The sequence below is a fragment of the Petromyzon marinus genome, chromosome 9 (assembly GCF_048934315.1).
Source record: "Petromyzon marinus isolate PM22_M1 ecotype Great Lakes invasive population chromosome 9, UKy_Petmar_22M1.pri1.0, whole genome shotgun sequence".
NCBI lineage: Eukaryota > Metazoa > Chordata > Hyperoartia > Petromyzontiformes > Petromyzontidae > Petromyzon > Petromyzon marinus.
The window spans coordinates 7,897,334-7,915,534 of NC_133675.1; the positions used below are offsets into that span (position 1 = coordinate 7,897,334).

The following is an 18,201-nucleotide window of genomic DNA, read 5'->3' on the forward strand; positions in this document are numbered from 1 at the left end:
TCCTGCAATCACGATAGCTTTAAGTCAAGATTTCAATGGTGTATATAACCTGCTTTAATGGGGATTGTGAACATGGACAAAAAGTAATAAAAGTGCATGAAGAATGATCATGTTTATGCTTTAAATTACACTGAAAAACGAACATGTACTTGAGAACATGCAAGGTAAGAGACACCATATTGACAACAAATTAAGCAGGTCACCACTACATGGGAATGAGGGCCAATGGTTAAGACATGGCATGGCAGCCAAAGGGACACCCGAGAAAGTGTCCACCACAGAGATGGAGTGATGAGATCAGCTTCTGGGTAGGAACCAGATGGAATGCTGCATCAAGAGACTGATAGCTGAGAGGGATGCCTTCATCCAGCAGTTGATAGACCGGTGCCAAAAATTATGATTTACCGTACTTATTTTTTGGTAAATTTCCAGCCATTGGGTTATATGGATGTATTGGCGGACACCGGTGCAGCATAACACACCGTGCCTCATAAAACAGTCTGATGATGTCGCTGTTGCCCTTGAGTGAGTTGCACTCTTCATCAGAAGTTGATTCAGCAGCTGCTTTCCCATTCGAATGTGTGACAAGTCAAAATGTTTTAATGCCACAGTCCACCAAGAAATTATTGTCCAACCAAATCTAAGGCACGAGTAAAATCTGCCTTTGAAACATGGAGCCAATCGTCATCAGGCTGGGTGCTATACAGTAACAGACTGTGAAGCTTCGTGTTCAGTTGCTTGTAACATTCGTCTTCCGACTGCTTTGACATCACGAGAACTGATTTTGACATACCCCACAAGATTTTATGACCGGAGTTGTGCAAATCGTGGGACAAAAAAAAAAATTACTGCTATTTTTTTATATATACCGTGCACCGGTGTACCCTCCAATACGGTTATGTGCCTCTTTGCAATGGGAATGTACAAATGCAAACCCGAGGTGTCACGATATTTGAGGCAAACAGTTGCAACTATGAAGAATGCAATTTTGACTGCCCTTGATGCATTGGTGTTTGCGTAAGTCTTGCCTTTGACCTAAACTGCATTGGTTGGAGGTCACGGTCAAGCCAACCAAGTATAATTTAAGGAAACTTTTCAAAATAAGCACTTGCACCGAAAATGTTCCAATTATAAAGTAACATAATTGTTACTTTATAAGTAGCTTAAGATAACGGCTAGCATGTGAATGGACAGAGATTGGGCATTGCACAATGTAAAATAATGACGATCATACTTTAAATTTAGTAAGGAAAGCAAGACAGTATTAGTAAACGTAGACTGTATTTTATTTATTTTTAAACAAAGTAAACGTTTAACAAAACCAGATGGATGCTTTACATTTTCACCCACTTTGTCCAAGAAATGTACAAGAGATCTTTTAAACTTTTTTGTATTATTTTCCTCGAAGTAGGAAGTGGGGGGGGGGGGGTCAGTGTTTTAAATTTTCAAAATATAAAAAAAAATCCATCAATTGCATTTAAGATCTGGAAACATTTGTGCCCGAGATGCTCAAAATAACACTGGACCAAACATTTACAAGCGTGCGGTTATCGTACGAGAGCCACGTCAAGGATGCAGAACCTGGCGCGGCACGTGGGGCACGGCGCTCGGCTCGATAGCCACACCTCCGGGTGCTGCTGGTCCTGCCGGCTGGCAAACCACTTGCCCATGCACGTGAGGCACCACATGGGACGGCAGAAGCAAGTCTGACACTCTCCCTCGGCGTTCCCATCGCACTGTTTGTGCAGCTTCACGGTGGCTGGCACCTGCATGCATCCGATGCATGGCTCCGTCTCCTAGACGAGTGAGGAAAGCAGATTTATGTGGATAAGCGTTGATAAAATGCACATCAGGCCTGTGCACAAAATAGGATTCCTTATTTGAGAAAATCAGTGATGTTTAGGGCTGTGTTTTTCTTCACGAATTGTAACATACGCGAAAGATACATTTTGACATTTAAACATGCTGCTTACAGATACTATTGGGAAAATAACGGATTGTTTATTCAGTCCTTTGCATGCGTGTGATCTTGGAGCCATTGCGTGAGTTTGGGTGTGCATGCGAGTGCACCTACGTCACTTGTTTGCCTGCAGCAAGCTTCACGAGCAACTTCAAATGTTTGTGAGAATATATCACCCTGCCTGTGCCAAGTATTGCCATTGCACATTACTGTCCCAGCCATGTATTCAGAATTTCCAAATAATTAATGACCAGATTTTTTTTAACACTGGCTGGCACTAATGTCCCTTTACATATCACGGACAAAATTACCCAAAGAACATGCTTAGCATATGGACAATATTATGTGTACAGCATATTCATTGGAAACATGAATGAAATATGGTGCTTTATCTTATTTTATTGCTTGGCTTGGGAGGAAAGGTATTGTTAGACTTTTTGAGTTTGAGCTTGGCCAGAAATAATAGCCATGGTAATTCCCACGAGGCAACCTGAACTCTGCTCAACCCTCATGGGTCAGCAGGCATACACAAGAACCCATACCCTTCGGACAGGGCCACCTTTTGTGTTTTGTTCTGCGCCAAGTGTTGTCTGCTCCTCCTGGAATGTTTTTGTATTTATTATTAAGGGGAGATGCACAGCAGTGCTGACCGCCTGGTCACAACAACGGCCACACTCATGTGGAAGGTACTGTCGCTGACCGTTAGTATGGAGGCGACACACAACGCTGTTTTGTGTGGCCAATGAAGGACAGGTAAGCTGATCGCCGCTGTCACCGACTCAGGTCAGACATGGGCGATCCGATCTACAAATTAGTCTGTCGCCGTGTCGAGCCAACCATATACATTTCCCTACATCCCCTTGAGGAGAGGCAGCTTGATAGAAAAACAGGACAACTAAATCCATTCAAAATCCATTTTCTCCTCTGGGATGACAGCCCATTGAAGTTGGTGCAGATAAGATGCCACTGCTGATACATCTATTGGCTTTTCGGCACATACTAACGTTGTTAAATTGGTTATGTTGGAAGACTTGTTTTTATATAGCTAAACAAAAACACAGTTTTGAACTCCCAGGCATGAATGGAAAAATATTGTACATAAACAAGGTCAGTAGTTCTGCAGCTAACCATAATTAAAATCAACATGGGCTTGTTTAACATGGTTATTGCTGGAGTATGCTGCAAAAACATTAATTTACTTTTCTTGGAAATATTTAAATAAAATTGTATTGCAATAGCTACAAATATAATGAAAATTCAGAATTCAAATTATTCTGAAAGCTAATTTACCAATTTTTTTTAAATATATAAACATTTGAAATGCTCACTGTCATGCACAATGTTTGATGTTGACTAGCTGATAAACACTTTAGAAATGGAATAACAATTATGTTAATGTGCATATTATTTTATTTGGAAATCACGTGAAAACTGCCAAATTGCGCACCAAGACATTCACTATTATTGTCTTACATTGATTATAAATACAATAATACACAGGTCTGTGCCAATTTACTGCTGAATGAATGCCTCCCCAGTGTCGTTATTTGACCATACTTCCTGCTTGTTAGCACAGGTTTGTGAAGGGGGGGGGGGGAGCAGAAGTGGATAAGATGTCACTTGTCACTGATGTTAGTCATAGCTTGAAATCAAACCAAGGTCATCCGGTTTATAGTGTTGTGTGCTCCACCCATACCTGCTGAAGAGGTATTTTTTAAATTTTAAATGTCATGTTTAAACAGTTTTGTACTTTCATACATTAGCATAAGTTAACTTTACAAAACGTTTTCAGTACATTGGTTATCATATACTATTAGAATTTAAACGTTTTCATGTATTTCAATTCTTAATTGGTCACACTGGCTTTGAGTAAATTTTGCACGTAAAACAACAGGCATTTACATGAACCCCACTACATGACCTATACTCTATTTAAAAGCTTATAGATTTTAAATGATAAAAAGGGCCCTCAATTTCACACGTGCCAATCCTTGAATGCACATTGTTGTGATGCGTGAAGTTTTATGTTGTACATAATATTATAATGCAATATAAATTATTCAAAAGAGAATGCACTGAATTTCAGACTACTTCCATTTGTTTTCCATGAGGTGTTAAGCATTAAAATGAATTTCAACACCAGCACAGGACATATCATAGATGTCAATTGAACTGTATAATATTAGCTTTATGATGTTGGTATTCATGAAGCTGCTGAGCTACTTTTGCATGAAAACAAACATTTTCTATGCCCATTCATGTCAACAAATCTCTCAGACAAATGTTTTACATGACACTTCCACTTTGAACTTTCCAAGATTAGACAAAACACCAACGGTTACCGAAAGAACCAAAGAAGGTTTCTCCATAATTACAAGTAGACTTATTACAGAATAGCTGTTATAACAAAGGTGAGTGATTGAGCTAAACATTCAGAAATAAAGCATAATTTTTTTTGTCATATTAAAAAAATGTTACGTGAACAGAATAACACACAACAGCTGAACACAGTACCGTAATTTCTAAATGGGAAATAGTTTGCTTGTTAAGCACTCTCGTGACCAAGGCTGCAGAGAGGCGCAATATTGCGTGGTTCAGTATTGGGTTCGGGGTGTACCTGCGGCTGCCCGACTGGCATGTAGTAGCAGTCATTGAGCTCCACTTGAGTCTTGAAAGCCTCCAGGAAGAGGTCGCTGAGCGTTTGGTGGATGACCACGTTGCGAGCATTGCGTATTGGGGCATGCAACTTCTCTCGCAGTTCTCCATATTCTGTCGAGTTCAACCTGCCACCCGGTCATTTTGCACATTAGTTTGTAGTATACAGTATGCTTTTTGTCCCTCTCTTATGCAGGTTAATAAATTACGTTACCAAAAACCTAACATACCTTTGTTACTTTCATGTAGCGATTTTGTCAATTGACTACTCAATTAGGGTCTCCCCACATGGTGCAGGTCGTGAATGTCATTTGACCACATTTCGCCACACTGGTCACTACAGGTTGGTGATGGCAGGGAGCATATAAACGCAGGAGATTGAAACAGTACAATAATCAGAATCTGTATTTATCCTGGAGAAATCCAATGAGCTATCAAGCTCTTTTCACAGATGTCCAGGACATGGATCTGATGTGCTGCCGTCTGCTGCTCACAACATAGCCTATGTAATTTAACGATACATTTTATGCTTAAGGGGAGATATCCACATTGGATGATGAACCAGCTGGCCTGAGTTAAATTCATGGCCATGGCTACCATCAGTGGTGACTGATATCTACACTGGTCTTGCAGCCTCCCCACTTTACAAACCCGCAATGACCAGTGAGGTGAAGTATGGTCAAACAAACCCATTAATCCATGTGGTGTGTGAAGATCTTCACCCAGTAGTAGGATGATAAATGGCTGTACATCTTAATTAAAACATTTAACATCCCAACCATATCTGGAAAGTATAACAAGCAGTCTGCATTAGCCATTAAAATATTAATATTACTTGAAAGAAATATGGAAAAATTTGAGACTGACGCCATCCAGACTGCCACTGTATGCCCGACCTTATGGAAGAGGTATGTGGATGACACTTTTGTCATCTGGCCACATGGCCGTCCTGCTCTAGACCAATTCCTCAACGACATTAATTTCATACACCCAGCCATCAGATTTACCATGGAAGTCGAAAAAGATGGCAAGCTACCCTTTTTGGATGTCCTAATTAACAGGTCCCTGCAGGGTGGGCTGGTAGGACAAGTCTCTGCCCTGTCTATTGCTGATTTTACACCCAACAGCACAAGATTCCACTTCGTTAAAGTATTGAAAGGGGACGGACGGACGGACACATTAATCTATTGCAGGCTGGTACACTCAGTTTACAACTTGGTTCCTACCAGTAAAAGGAGACCTGATGGTTCAATGAGCCACATTGTCTACAGGAAAGCTACCCATACGGATGCTTACTTAAAACCGGATTTGCACCACCATCCATCCCAGAAGAATTCCCTCATCAAGACTCTATACCATAGAGCCCAATGCATTTCCGACCAGGAACACATTGCCAGTGAACTCAAGCACGTACACCAAACTCTCAAGGCGAATGGTTACTCTGACTACACAATCCGCAAAGCCATCACTCCAACCATGAAGAAGGATCCTCTTGAGGAGCCATTCAAAACCATAACCTTACCCTACATTGCGGCGGTCACAAAAAAATATCTCTAAAATCCTGAATAAGCACAAGATCCAGGTCCGATTCAACACAGTACATAAAATCCGTGATCTGGTTCCGTCTGTAAAAAATGTGGTTCCAGACATACAGTATCTGGGCGTCTACAAACTAAGTTGCCTCTGTGGTAGCAGCTACATTGGAGAAACCAAACGACATATCTCGGACCGCATCCGTGAACATAAAGCAGACTTGAAACATGGTAGGACGAACACCTCAGCCGTGGCAGATCACTGTTATAATTCAGTGGGCACACATGACATTGCCTTCTCCAAGACGGAGGTTCTCTGCAAGCCATCCGGCTACCATGAGAGATTCGTTCATGAGGCTATCCACTTATACAAACACAGAGACAATTTCAATCGAGAAGATGGATTCTGGCTTAGTAACCATTGGAAAGACGTTATAAACCATTTCGGTTCTTGATTGATTGTATTTTACGGTGACTTTCAGACCGCAGTCCATTCGCTGGCACTGCCTATTAGTACCTATCACACGACGGTCACTAGTATAGTTTATAGCATTTGTACAATAATAAATAGTATAACAGTTTAATGTTTAACATGATTCATAAGGCAATACATAGTACCGTAATTGCATAGTGAATATACAGCAGTGGTATACAGTAGGGTTAGTAGAATAATACAGTGTAATACTACAAGTCTAATATTTTATAGTCGAAAGTATAGGGTAGTGTATAGTAACGCATTGTATAATTCAAGGGTGGGGTTTGTCTATGGCAGTGTATATTACGGTGTATAGTCGTGTAATTTCGAAAAGTTTAGTTGGAGGCATATCAATATAATGCATAATGTTAGAGCTTACATTGGGCTGTGTATACGATATTATATAATGTAGTTTAGATTGGAAGGTATAATATTGTTATGTATAGTAGTCTAGTTTATAGCATAGTTATAACGCAACACAGGACAGAGCAGCGCACCGTGGCTGTTTCCTCCTCTCCCCCCTGCTCCGTTCGGAACATAGATGGACTCGTCCGTCTGAACAAAGCTCGTCGCTCTCCGTGGTGCTAATCCCTTATACTAACATCATGCTAATCCCCTAGTTACATGCTAATTTCTGACTTTAACATCCTGCTAATCCAACACATTAACACAGCTACTGTTGATATGTAAACTCCTCTCCCCCCTCCTCCGTTCCAAACATAGATGGACTCGTCCGTCTGAACAAAGCTCGTCGCTCTCCGTGGTGCTAATCCCTCACACCAACATCATGCTAATCCCCCAGTTACATGCTAATTTCTGACTTTAACATCCTGCTAATCAAACACATTAACACAGCTACTGTTGATATGTAAACTCCTTTGTCAAGGCGCTCTGTTCCTCCCACCAAGTTTAAAAGACGCTGCCAAGCTTGGCAGTGTTCACTCAAGCGCTGTCTTCCCGACAGTCCTGTTTCTTGACCTGAGGAAGGCTACTTGTGTTGTTGCCGAAATGTCGTGAGAATTTTATTGTTATTATTATTTTATTTCCAATCTACGTGACTTTACCGAAAGAACCAAGAAGAAAAATATGGCACTATTCATTGGGGAAAATCGAAACCCTGCTGCTTCATGACGGGTATGATTACAGTCACAGTAGGATCCCAGATACAGTTCAGTTAGCAATTGCAGGAATGCACGTTGCTTTATTCGTTATATTCATGACTTTTTCAGGAATAAGTCAATGTTCATTGCATATAAATAGTTAAATTATCCCAAAACAGCACACGTAATGGCATTTAGACAATGTGTTTAAAAACACTTGATAAAGTAAATTGGAGAAAAATAAATTAAAAATTAAAAACATTATCTATATACTGTCCTGCAAACAATTTACTGCCTTTCAAGACATTAATAAATAACATAAGAGGAAAGGAGAATGATTAATCAGGACAGCTTTTAAAAGGCAATTATGATGCTAAACTGTTTAAAGAACAGATGAAACTTTGGTTGCGTTGCTTTTTAGATTATTTACTTTAGGTTAACTATTTATTCACATGTTGATGAAACACGTTCCTTTGCAAATATCTAGTGAAAAAAATCACTGGCAATGGAAAATTTGCACTTGTGGAAAAAAAATATGAAGCATTCTTGAGATAATCAAATAGCAATATCTCAAACACATCATATTGTTTGCAGCCCAATGAAAACATTAGTGTAGTTTTTTAAACACTTCAAGTACTCTAATGAATGACATATATAGAAAATCTAAATATTATATAAAACCTATTATCACAATACATAGATTGTACTCTTTTTTTTACTTGAGTAACAATGCCAATCTGCCAAAAAATATCAAAGCCACATCTATTGTGAAATAAACTTACTCCCTAATAGGATACTGCAGCTAAAAAACCCTAAGAGAGAATGTTGTGGGAAACATCTTGTGGTTAATTTGTTTATGATATGCATCACGATTTCTGAAGCTGCTGGCCCAGTTTAAAGTCCTTCCGATTATAACTGCTTTCATAGTGACACCTAGTGGTGCCAAACGGTGGCCATAGAGAGGAAGCAAACTCCGTGTTTCTCGGGTAAACAGGGGAATAGGTACCCCTGTTCCAAATATCCAGGGTTCCAACGGGAGGTGGGAGAGGTATGGGGTTGGGATTAGCCATGGATAACCTCGGATAATTGGAATAATTTTCCATTTATTCATGGTCCCAAGCGTTTTGTGATGAAGTTTCCATCCGAACAAGGGCACAATCATTCGTTGCATGCCTCCGAAGGCAAGTCCTACAGTATTTCTCCAAACACGACATGCGTATGGGAAAGGGAGAGACCCTGAAGGACTCGCGCCTCAGCAATGCAGTGCATATAGCACTGCATCAGCATTTGCATCCATACTTGATTTGGCAGCAGGAGGTGGTCCTAAGTTCTCTTCAGCCACTTTACCCCGGTTAATCCCGGATATTTGGAAGAATTTTGCTGAATAACTCTATGTATCATTGGTTCTAACCCCGAATAACTGTAAGTAGTTGCCATATAACTCTTTTTAATCATGGTCTGGACCCCTAATATTTAGATGGCCATGCCCTGGATATTTGGAAGAGACAACTCGTTTTAGCCGATTCCGAGTAACGAATTCATGGAACATTGTCACAGATAAACTGAGTTTGACCGCATTTAGAAATATAAGATAATGCAGTTTAAATAACATTCAAATATTTTGGTAGGGATGAAACGATGTATTCAGTAATTCTAAACCACATGGAACCTACATAATAACCAGTATTTTTATTTGCATGTTTTATATAATGGTTTTACATGACATCTGCAGAGACAAGTAGCCACTACATTCGACTTGTTAAAAAAAAAATCTATTATTGAATCGAAACACCACTGAATTGCAACAATTCATCAAATTATTGGGAGGTGAATCGTGAAATCACTAGTTTTTAGTTTAAAATGAAGAACATAAGCAGTATTATTTTTTTTGGGTAATTCATGGGAACATCTGTCAAAGAGAATTAAGAAGCTCTGCCTCTTGGGTCTTCTCACCTAATATCGAAAGCTGGCACGCCTGGGGTGATGCTGACCACGCGTATGGTGAGGAACTGAATGGCAGAACTTGTTTCAGGCGACAGCGAGTGCTGCCGTGACTCGATCAAGGTCAGGTGTATGTCGCGCTGCTGAGCCACGTTCACTTTGTAAGGAGTCACCTGCAGCCACACATGATAAACACCACACTGGTCCGATGTACATCATTTACATTAAGTAATTTATTAATTGTTTTAAATCAGAGTTAAGTTTTTATTCAAGAGCAACGAGCTTTTACCTTCACCACCCAAGAATCTGTGACAATGACTCTTGCCTCCGGAGGACCCGTGGCAAACTTGTCAATGCGTCGGAACTCTGTGTTCAGCGACACAGCAGCGATTCGCCAACTCATGGAAGATGAAACATGGCGGGCAAGCGCCCGTGCAAGTGGATGGTTTCCCCAGCCATTCCGTGACCAAAAAAATCCCAGCGTGCCCAAGCAAGCAGGCACGATGAGGGAGACGAGCAGGTACATCCTCCAGCTGTCACTGGCCTTGTGGAAGTAAAATAGTTGTGCTTTTGGTACAGTGAAGCCCATTCCGATGTAGTAACCTGGGTAGCGGTGAGAACATATATATTTGTTTAGTTTTCATTTTTTATTAAGAAAATAGTTTATTGGCTTCACATACACTTTTTAAAAAAATTCCCATGGCACTATTTTCAGTAGTTTTACATGTAACACAAAAGCTTTATCTTATTTAATGAACAGCGCCTACTTGGCATTGGTTATTTTAACGTCTTATAAATATTACCAATTCAAACAGTTGTATTAATAATTACAAATACCAGGCAAAACCACATGTAAATGAAATAAAATGGCCAGTTATTTTAATTATGCATCCCAAACTGGTATCGCCCCAACCTGTGGTTTCTAACCTGACCACTGGTAGTCTTGCAAGGTAAGTGGTCCGTGGAATGAAAGCAGATACTATGATTTAGATTGGTTATAATTTCTAAAGATATGCTATTGGTGCATAGTAGTGCGAAAAATGTTTAAGGGATGACAGTGGTCTGCAAATCCAGAATGGTTGGGAACCACTGCTCTATAGTGTGACCTTATATTTAGTAAAACCTTAACCTACAACCTATACATTTGATATAAAAACACCAACATGTCACAGTCACAAAAACAGCAAGATCAGTTGATTTACAACACGAGCAAGCTGTGCTCACGCATACCAAGAGGCAGGAGGGCATGCACAACCATGGTGGTGGTGGTGCGCCGTGTATGGTAGCGCACAAAGTCGAGATCCTCACTACCCAGCCACCCCGAGAAGAGCCCTTGCACCGTGATTCCCGCCGAGCGGAACTCCGTGGGGGTCAGCAAGAAGCATACACAAAAAAGGAGGTAGGCAAGGGTAAACACCATCTCTGGGGACTCCATGGCTCTGTAAAACAAGGTGGGGGAAAGAACAAAAATCTGTAGCCATAACCTGTAGCCATAATCTGGTACTGTAAAATACTAAACGCATTCACGTCAAATTTTAAGTGGTACAGTTTCAGCAATTACAGTTGTTATTTAATGGCAATGTGAAACAACAGGGTGCTGAATACGACTGATGTGTAGTTCGATCTAGATGTGAAGTTTTAATTGTAGTTCTCAGAAAATGTATTGGATCATTAGCGTAATTAATTTGCGTAAATTTTCTTCTTTGCTGAATAATTCTAAGCAGGCTTTGCATCACATGTACTTATCATATTGGGGAAGGATGATGAGTCTTTAACATACCAAAATGTTCGATGTAGTGAAATAATTGACTGTCATTTAACTACCCAGGAAAGCCTAATCGAGAATACTTTTTCAGGAGGGTTCTACATTCGGATGTTTGGAAGAAAAAATTTCAGAGCACTTTGTATTCTGGAGATTTAAAAAAAATACTTATCTTACCTAAATAATATCCAATTGTATGCGGGAAAACGGGTTCATTTTCCCCAAATGCTATTCTATAGTCTTCCAACCACCTCAAATCCCAGGCGGTTTGGAAGTTTCACATCCAAGTAAAATCTACAAACCTGTTGCCTCCAAATTACTGGATGAGAGACGACATTGAAGTTAAGAGTACAACGATGGAAATCAATCAGGATAGTCCCAAACGTAAACATATAGGCCCTGCTTACCACTCGAACCAATACACACTGACCACCAAGGGGATTTCGTAATTTTATGCACAATTCCAAATGACCGTACACACTCAGAACAATTACTGTACTGCACGTCAACATATCAATACAAAGTCAATGCCACGTTGGTACCACTATTATATCACAGTGACCACCAGCATGTTAGCCGTAACCCAATATCGCCAAAGTGGAGCCCAAATTTGTCCAGCACGGACTGTGACGTTCCATCTTCACCTACAATTAACTCAGTCGTTTTCACACTCTCACTGTCCAGAAGATGTACAGGAGGTCTCTCATGACATTAAATGTCAAACCACTGCTGGGTGAGAACCTCATATCGTGCGGGTCGTAAATGTTACTCGATCATACATCAGGCTGGTCGGTGCTCTTGCACATCATGGTACACTGCAATGGAACTCCACCGCACTGCCCTCTGCTGCCCAACGCAACCTCGCAGCAGCCGATGACAAGCTGCCACGGCACGGTTGTCACCCAAGGTAGCACAATCGCAAACCTCGCGTTCGCCGAGCTTCCTAGACGTTGCGCACTCTCGGTGAGATTTGCTGTAGGCCCTAAATGCAAATGACAGTCATGTATCCGGCTCCCACGGTTGTCTTTGTCTCTTGCAACTCACAGTCGCTGACGCCGCCACGAGCAACCAGTTCCCTTCCACTGTCTCCTCCTCCTCCTCCACTACCCCTAACCCCAACCCCGACAGAACCAGCGACGGCTTCTCCCACACCAGCGCCACTGTTTTGCCTCGTTTCGATGACGTCACATCCACGGGGATAAGCAAGTGTTTACGTCACCGATAGGGAGCGAGTGGTGACGTCAATATAGAGAGCGAGTGGAGGACGTCACGCACGCGGAGCGAGTGGAGAGCGGTGTCACCCATAGGATACGAGCGGTGACGGTCACTCAACGCGGAGATAGAGTTACGTCACCTATAGTGAGCGAGTGGTGAGCGGGTGTTGTCACCCACGGGGTTGTGAGTGGTGACGTCACCCACGCGTAGAGATGACGTCACCTGTAGTGAGCGAGTGGTGAGCGGGTGGTGTCACCGACGGGGTTGAGATAGGACGTCACCCATGCGGAGAGGTGACGTCACCTATAGTGAGCGAGTGGGGAGCGGGTGTTGTCACCCACGGGGTTGTGAGTGGTGACGTCACCCACACAGAGAGAGATGACGTCACCTATAGTGAGCCAGTGGTGAGCAGGTGGTGTCACCCACGGGGTTGTGAGTGGTGACGTCACCCACGCGGAGAGAGATGACGTCACCTGTGAGCGAGTGGTGAGCGGGTGGTGTCACCCACGGGGTTGTGAGGTAGGACGTCACCCACGCGGAGAAGTGACGTCACCTATAGTGAGCGAGTGGTGAGCGGGTGTTGTCACCCACGGGGTTGAGTGGTGACGTCACCCACACGGAAAGAGGTGACGTCACCTGTGGGGAGCGGGTGGTGAACAATTTTTCTATTTAAATTTCTGATTTACTGCAATATACACCCGTCCTTCGACGAGCAAAAAAGCTAGTTGTAAACAAATTGTCTGATGACAAAGTTATTCAATTGTATGACTCGTTACCTAAGTGTAGCTATTGATTAACAAATCCATTAAAAGGTACCTGCTGAGATAAAAAAAATCATTGTAATTTTATTTGTATATCATTTTCTAGTGATTTGTTTACCTTTGCTATATTTTGCACTCCCATCGTGTTTTTGTATTGTAACTCTCTGACCCGCCCCTACTGGACATCTGTGGAAAATAACTTTGTAGCTTATCGGATTCCTCCAGTATAAATAAATCTTATGAAATTACCGTACGAAGTTACCTAAGTATACCTATTGAGTAACATAATTAAAAAAATTGTACTAACATTACTAAAAAGGTGCCGCCCATAAATGACGTCACGCGATTTTTGACGATTTTTGACCCCCCCACCCCCTTCGCACGACGTCACAAAAAGTCAGACCCCCCTCAAATATGACGTCACAAAGCTCTGCCCCCCCCCCCCCCAAAATAAGACACGCTTCAAATCGCTTTAAACTATTGTTGTCATTGCAGTGCGTATTTAATGTGCCGCTGCACTCTGATGTTGTAGGAGAAAACATTTATTAAAAAGTCTATTTAATTAAGTAGAACGTGTTGTCTACATTTATTTAAAGTTGCGCATTTTGATGTGACGTCATATTTCTCAAACCCCCTCCCCGCTCGTCACACATCGTCGACTGGTTTGTTCCTTTCACCTGAAGAAGGCCACTTGTGTTGTGGCCGAAACGTCGTGAGAATTTTATTGTTTTATTTTATTCTCATTCTACGTGACTTTACCGAAAGAACCAAAGACGAGCGTCACAAATGTCTAGCCCCCACCCCTAGGTGCGTGACGTCATTTATGGACGGCCACAAACGCATTTTCAAAACATCGCGAACTAATGACGGAGGGACCGTGTTACCGGAACCTTACAGGATGTGACGTCGGGGTTCCCCCGGAAGAATTTAATGGGATCGGGGGTGGAGGTCGCTGCTTCTCGCTCCACCCACCACCACCACGTGTTGCGGTAGAGGTCGCCGGCACGCGTGCGCGGGCAGTCTCGCGTTGCGTGCCCGCGTGCACTCGTGCTGCGTTGTCGAGGTTGGCCCCTGCGAGCTCTTGGATAGTCAACGACGTGCGACGGGTGAGCTGTTTGAGAGGATTGTCGTTCGAGGCCATTGGTTGCTAGCGCGAACTGCGGGCACCTCACCGGGTGTTTGAAAGACAAGTGTCGCCAACGTAGTTGCTATGAAGAAGTGCCGTTGTCCGAAACGTCGCCTATTTTATAGATGTGTTTTACTTTTAAGGCAGTGGTGTTATTGACCAATGTGTTTTTTTATTGATTTTGTCGATAGATTTAGGGAGCGACTTTTTGGGGTTTTCCTAACGACGGCAAATTTGTCAAAGCTTCTGCCCACAAATACTGTCTGGGACGAGGACAATTCTGCTTCCGTTTTGGCTTCCAGAAACGGTATTAAGGATTCGGTATAAGAGTTTGCAACACTGGGTAAATTTAATTAAAGGTGATGACATCGTATGTTAATGATGTTATGGCTTTCACTGTTTTATATCAACTGTAAATGACTGACCCTTGGTGGTGTAGGTGTCGTTTGTGCAAGCGGTTAAAATAGAAATGTATTGCATTTAATGTTCGTACGATATTTCATGACAGGGTAGTGAGAGATGGTGGCGTGATAGAGAGGCTTTCGTTCAACAGTTGATCGACCATGGCTTCTCATGAGAATTACAATACTACGGCAATGAATCAACTCGCCAGTAATAATCTTGATTACGTCTGACCTCGGATCCTAAGCCTAGTTAGTGCTTGAATGGGTGACCACAATGCACAAACAACTTTTCTCGGAGCTGCAGTTGTGAAGTCAGATGGCAATGCAGGACAAAATTACTGTTCTGTTCTATGCCTCCACGTCTGTGCTCTTCGCCTTCACCAACCCGTACTGACGAGCTTATGGTCAAATAATGCCTACAACCCAGATCCCTTGTTTGCGTCGTCCTGCAAATGGATTGGCAGCAGGGCTGTGCGTGCAAATCCATATAGTCATTCTAATCTCAAGAACTTGCAAATTATAGGGAACAAAAGGTGAAAAGTGTATTGAGCATATAGAGATTAATAATACTGTTGTACTGTTTACACATCAAAGCTAATGAAGTCGCAATACTTTTTCAGGAGGGTCCTGCATGGTATTGTTTGGCAACTTTAATTAATGAGTGTTTTAATTTGGCGAATTTATCGTGTTTCATTCGATGGATGTTTGTAATTGTACTTAAAATAAAGGAATCTGTGCATCGGCGGAACAAATGCAAAATCAGAGACATATCGACTGTAGAGAAAGTAAGTGGGCTTGGGCGGGATACATCAAAAGACGTGTTTATGGCCAATGGATGAGACTGGTGACAGATGTAAAGAAAATGTACCCAACAAGTTACAACTACTAGAGGTGGAACGATATATCTTCAGGAGTGAGGTATATTGAGGTATATTGTGGCATTTTAGAAGCTTGCGGGATGTGAGTGGAGATATGCGGAGACTTTTAACCAGCAGTGGATACACAATGTATGAATGATGATGGTGATGGAAGACACCTTGCATTGACCTGCTGGCTGCAGGATCAGACCCTGGACATGGACGGCGTGGAGGCAGCGCAGACGAAGGTGCAGGATGCCGTGAATGGCATGGTGGACAAGCTGGAGAGGGAACACATCCGTAAAATGCAGGTAAAACCATACCAAAGTGTAAACCATACACTTGCACATGTTTTACAGTACAGAAGCTACAGCAACTAGGTGGGCACGTTTACATGTGCACTAGACTAGAGGTGTCGGCAAATAGGTGCCTATAGGTTGATGTTGCCGATTGCAGTGTCTTATTACCGCTAAGATTTCTAAGAGTATGGAATATTTGATATGTTTCTATGTGCTGTTCTCCAGGCACGCATGTTCCGCTGCAGTGCAGAGTGCTGTGAAAACAGCGCAGCGTCAATGTCGGCTGTACACCATTGTATCGAGAGATGCCATGCCCCTCTGGTGCAGGCCCAGAGCATTGTCACCAATGAGCTGGAAAGGTTTCAGGTTTGCTCTTGTTTCCTGACCATTTGTCCAATCAGCCTTTTATGTGCATCCTGCATTGGTTTGATTTTTGTATCATTCACAAATATTTTCTATATTTCTGCGTTTAGAACCGCTTGCAACGCTGTGCAATGAGCTGCAGTGACAAGGCCAAGGACTCGTTTGACTCGGGGACCAAGGAGCAAGTCGTAAAACAGCAGCTGGAGTCATGTGTGCGCGCTTGTGCAGATGAACACCAAGATCTCATCCCCAATGCGACTCGTCGATTACACGACACTCTATCATCCTTGCCACAGTAACTGTCCTCACCAGATGAAAATGTGGAGGAAGAGCAGTCGGTGAACTTGCTGTTTGGAGAGAAGATATGAAATCTGAAATATTGTATGACATTGCTAGGGTAGTGAGGGTGGCTTGCACTCAGGCTATTGGTGCATGTACAAATACATTATTTTACCTAAATATGAGCTGACTTGTCAACAGCTTTTGCAACATATTTTTTACATATGTTGTGGTTGTTGGATACTGTGTGTGGTTTATTGTGTTAAGTCTAATGTTAATGACTTGGGCCCTGACAGTTATTACATTTTCTTGACCTATAGGATGATTGAAAATGAAAATTACACTGTCAATAAAGGAGAATGTGAAATTATTTAACATTTTCTTGTTACTATTATACATTTAAAGAAAGACCTGTGTTTGCCATTTCCTAGCATGTAGCAGTGTTGGCTCTTGATTATGAAAATCAACATGAAAATGTAGCTCATTTAGAATTTTTTTTATAAAACTTTAGAAAATCAAATAACTATATAATGTGTTTATTAATATGCAGTAATACATTCATACATTGTACAATGCAAGTTCAGAGATTGACTCTCTTACATTTACTTCGTGACCAAAAATTGTATCATGTTCAGAAGACACCTTGGTTGCCCTGAACCAGTGATGCAACTTCTAAATACCCCTGACAGGAGCCACATTGCTGTTTAATATTCACATGCTACATATACAGATATTCCTCGACTTACGAATATCCGCACAGATTTTTTTTTTACATCGACTTGCGAACTCGCACTTTTGAAAAGAACCGCGGAACTACTGTTAAGCGGAGCGTTCCTCAACAAGATGTGTTGAGTCACAGCAGCCTGCTAGGAGAGTGTGTGGTGAAAGTGTGTGTGGGGAGCCGGCAAAAACACCCCCCTACCTTCTCGTGGTGCCGGATGGCAACGGTGTGGTGGGCAGTGCCGTGGGGGGAGGCCCAATGATGCTGGCACCTGGTCTGGAGTGATTGGAAGGCATGGGCCAGAACAGCTCTAACAACGGCAGGAGGCTGCTAGATTTTTGTGCAGCCCATGGGCTTGTAATTACCAACACGCTGTTCCGGCATTGGCACATCAATACAACATCATGGATACATGCCGGATCCAAGCAAGAATATCTGCTGGACAACGTAGTGACGGAACAGCGGATGAGGGCCCATGTCCTTGACATCAGGACCTACCGTGGAGCTGATCTGCCCACTGACCATCGACTTGTCATCTGTAAGATGCGCCTGCTATTCTTCCACTCCGATGGTGGGTGTACACCCAGGATCCCATTCAAACCCAAGGTGGCCTGGTCTCAGCTAGCTGATGAAAGTTGCAAGTGAGAATGTAATCGCTTGCGGCTGTGGTTAGCATCGTCCCACACTCCATTCAAATGTCGAGGGGAAATGGGTGAGGTTTAGGACTGTGGCTCATGCAGCTGCAATGGTT

The 18,201-nt window shown here is 42.3% G+C and overlaps 2 protein-coding genes across 3 annotated transcripts; one reads left to right on the forward strand and one right to left on the reverse strand.

Moving 5' to 3' along the window:
* Positions 1 to 1,264: 1,264 nt before the first annotated feature.
* TMEM129 (transmembrane protein 129, E3 ubiquitin ligase) lies at positions 1,265 to 12,749 on the reverse strand. 2 transcript variants are annotated; one of them, XM_032950658.2, is made up of 6 exons: positions 12,350 to 12,749; positions 10,894 to 11,102; positions 9,953 to 10,266; positions 9,676 to 9,836; positions 4,578 to 4,743; positions 1,265 to 1,796 (listed from the first exon to the last, which is right to left on the reverse strand). In XM_032950658.2, the coding sequence occupies exons 2-6, from the start codon at positions 11,096 to 11,098 to the stop codon at positions 1,548 to 1,550; spliced, it is 1,095 nt and encodes a 364-aa protein (XP_032806549.1). In that variant the 5' UTR covers positions 11,099 to 11,102; positions 12,350 to 12,749; the 3' UTR covers positions 1,265 to 1,547. The 2 variants fall into 2 exon arrangements, with proteins under 2 accessions (XP_032806549.1, XP_032806548.1); XM_032950657.2 differs by having other exon boundaries at positions 12,470 to 12,745.
* A 1,566-nt stretch (positions 12,750 to 14,315) lies between these two features.
* Positions 14,316 to 17,099, forward strand: FAM136A (family with sequence similarity 136 member A). The gene is made up of 4 exons (XM_032950656.2): positions 14,316 to 14,507; positions 15,992 to 16,099; positions 16,313 to 16,453; positions 16,561 to 17,099. Exons 2-4 carry the CDS (start codon positions 16,007 to 16,009, stop codon positions 16,747 to 16,749), a joined length of 423 nt encoding a protein of 140 aa, XP_032806547.1. The 5' UTR covers positions 14,316 to 14,507; positions 15,992 to 16,006; the 3' UTR covers positions 16,750 to 17,099.
* The last annotated feature ends 1,102 nt before the right edge of the window (positions 17,100 to 18,201 follow it).

Bases quoted from the DNA above. Each gene is read 5' to 3' on its own strand.
- TMEM129 (XM_032950658.2), bottom strand. From the start codon at position 11,098: ATGGAGTCCCCAGAGATGGTGTTTACCCTTGCCTACCTCCTTTTTTGT. The intron at 10,267-10,893 runs GTATGCGTGAGC...ACCGCTACCCAG, and splicing joins GCATGCCCTCCTGCCTCTTG to GTTACTACATCGGAATGGGC. The intron at 9,837-9,952 runs GTAAAAGCTCGT...GTGTGGCTGCAG, and splicing joins CAGATTCTTGGGTGGTGAAG to GTGACTCCTTACAAAGTGAA.
- FAM136A (XM_032950656.2), top strand. From the start codon at position 16,007: ATGGACGGCGTGGAGGCAGCGCAGACGAAGGTGCAGGATGCCGTGAAT. The intron at 16,100-16,312 runs GTAAAACCATAC...GCTGTTCTCCAG, and splicing joins AACACATCCGTAAAATGCAG to GCACGCATGTTCCGCTGCAG. The intron at 16,454-16,560 runs GTTTGCTCTTGT...TTCTGCGTTTAG, and splicing joins ATGAGCTGGAAAGGTTTCAG to AACCGCTTGCAACGCTGTGC.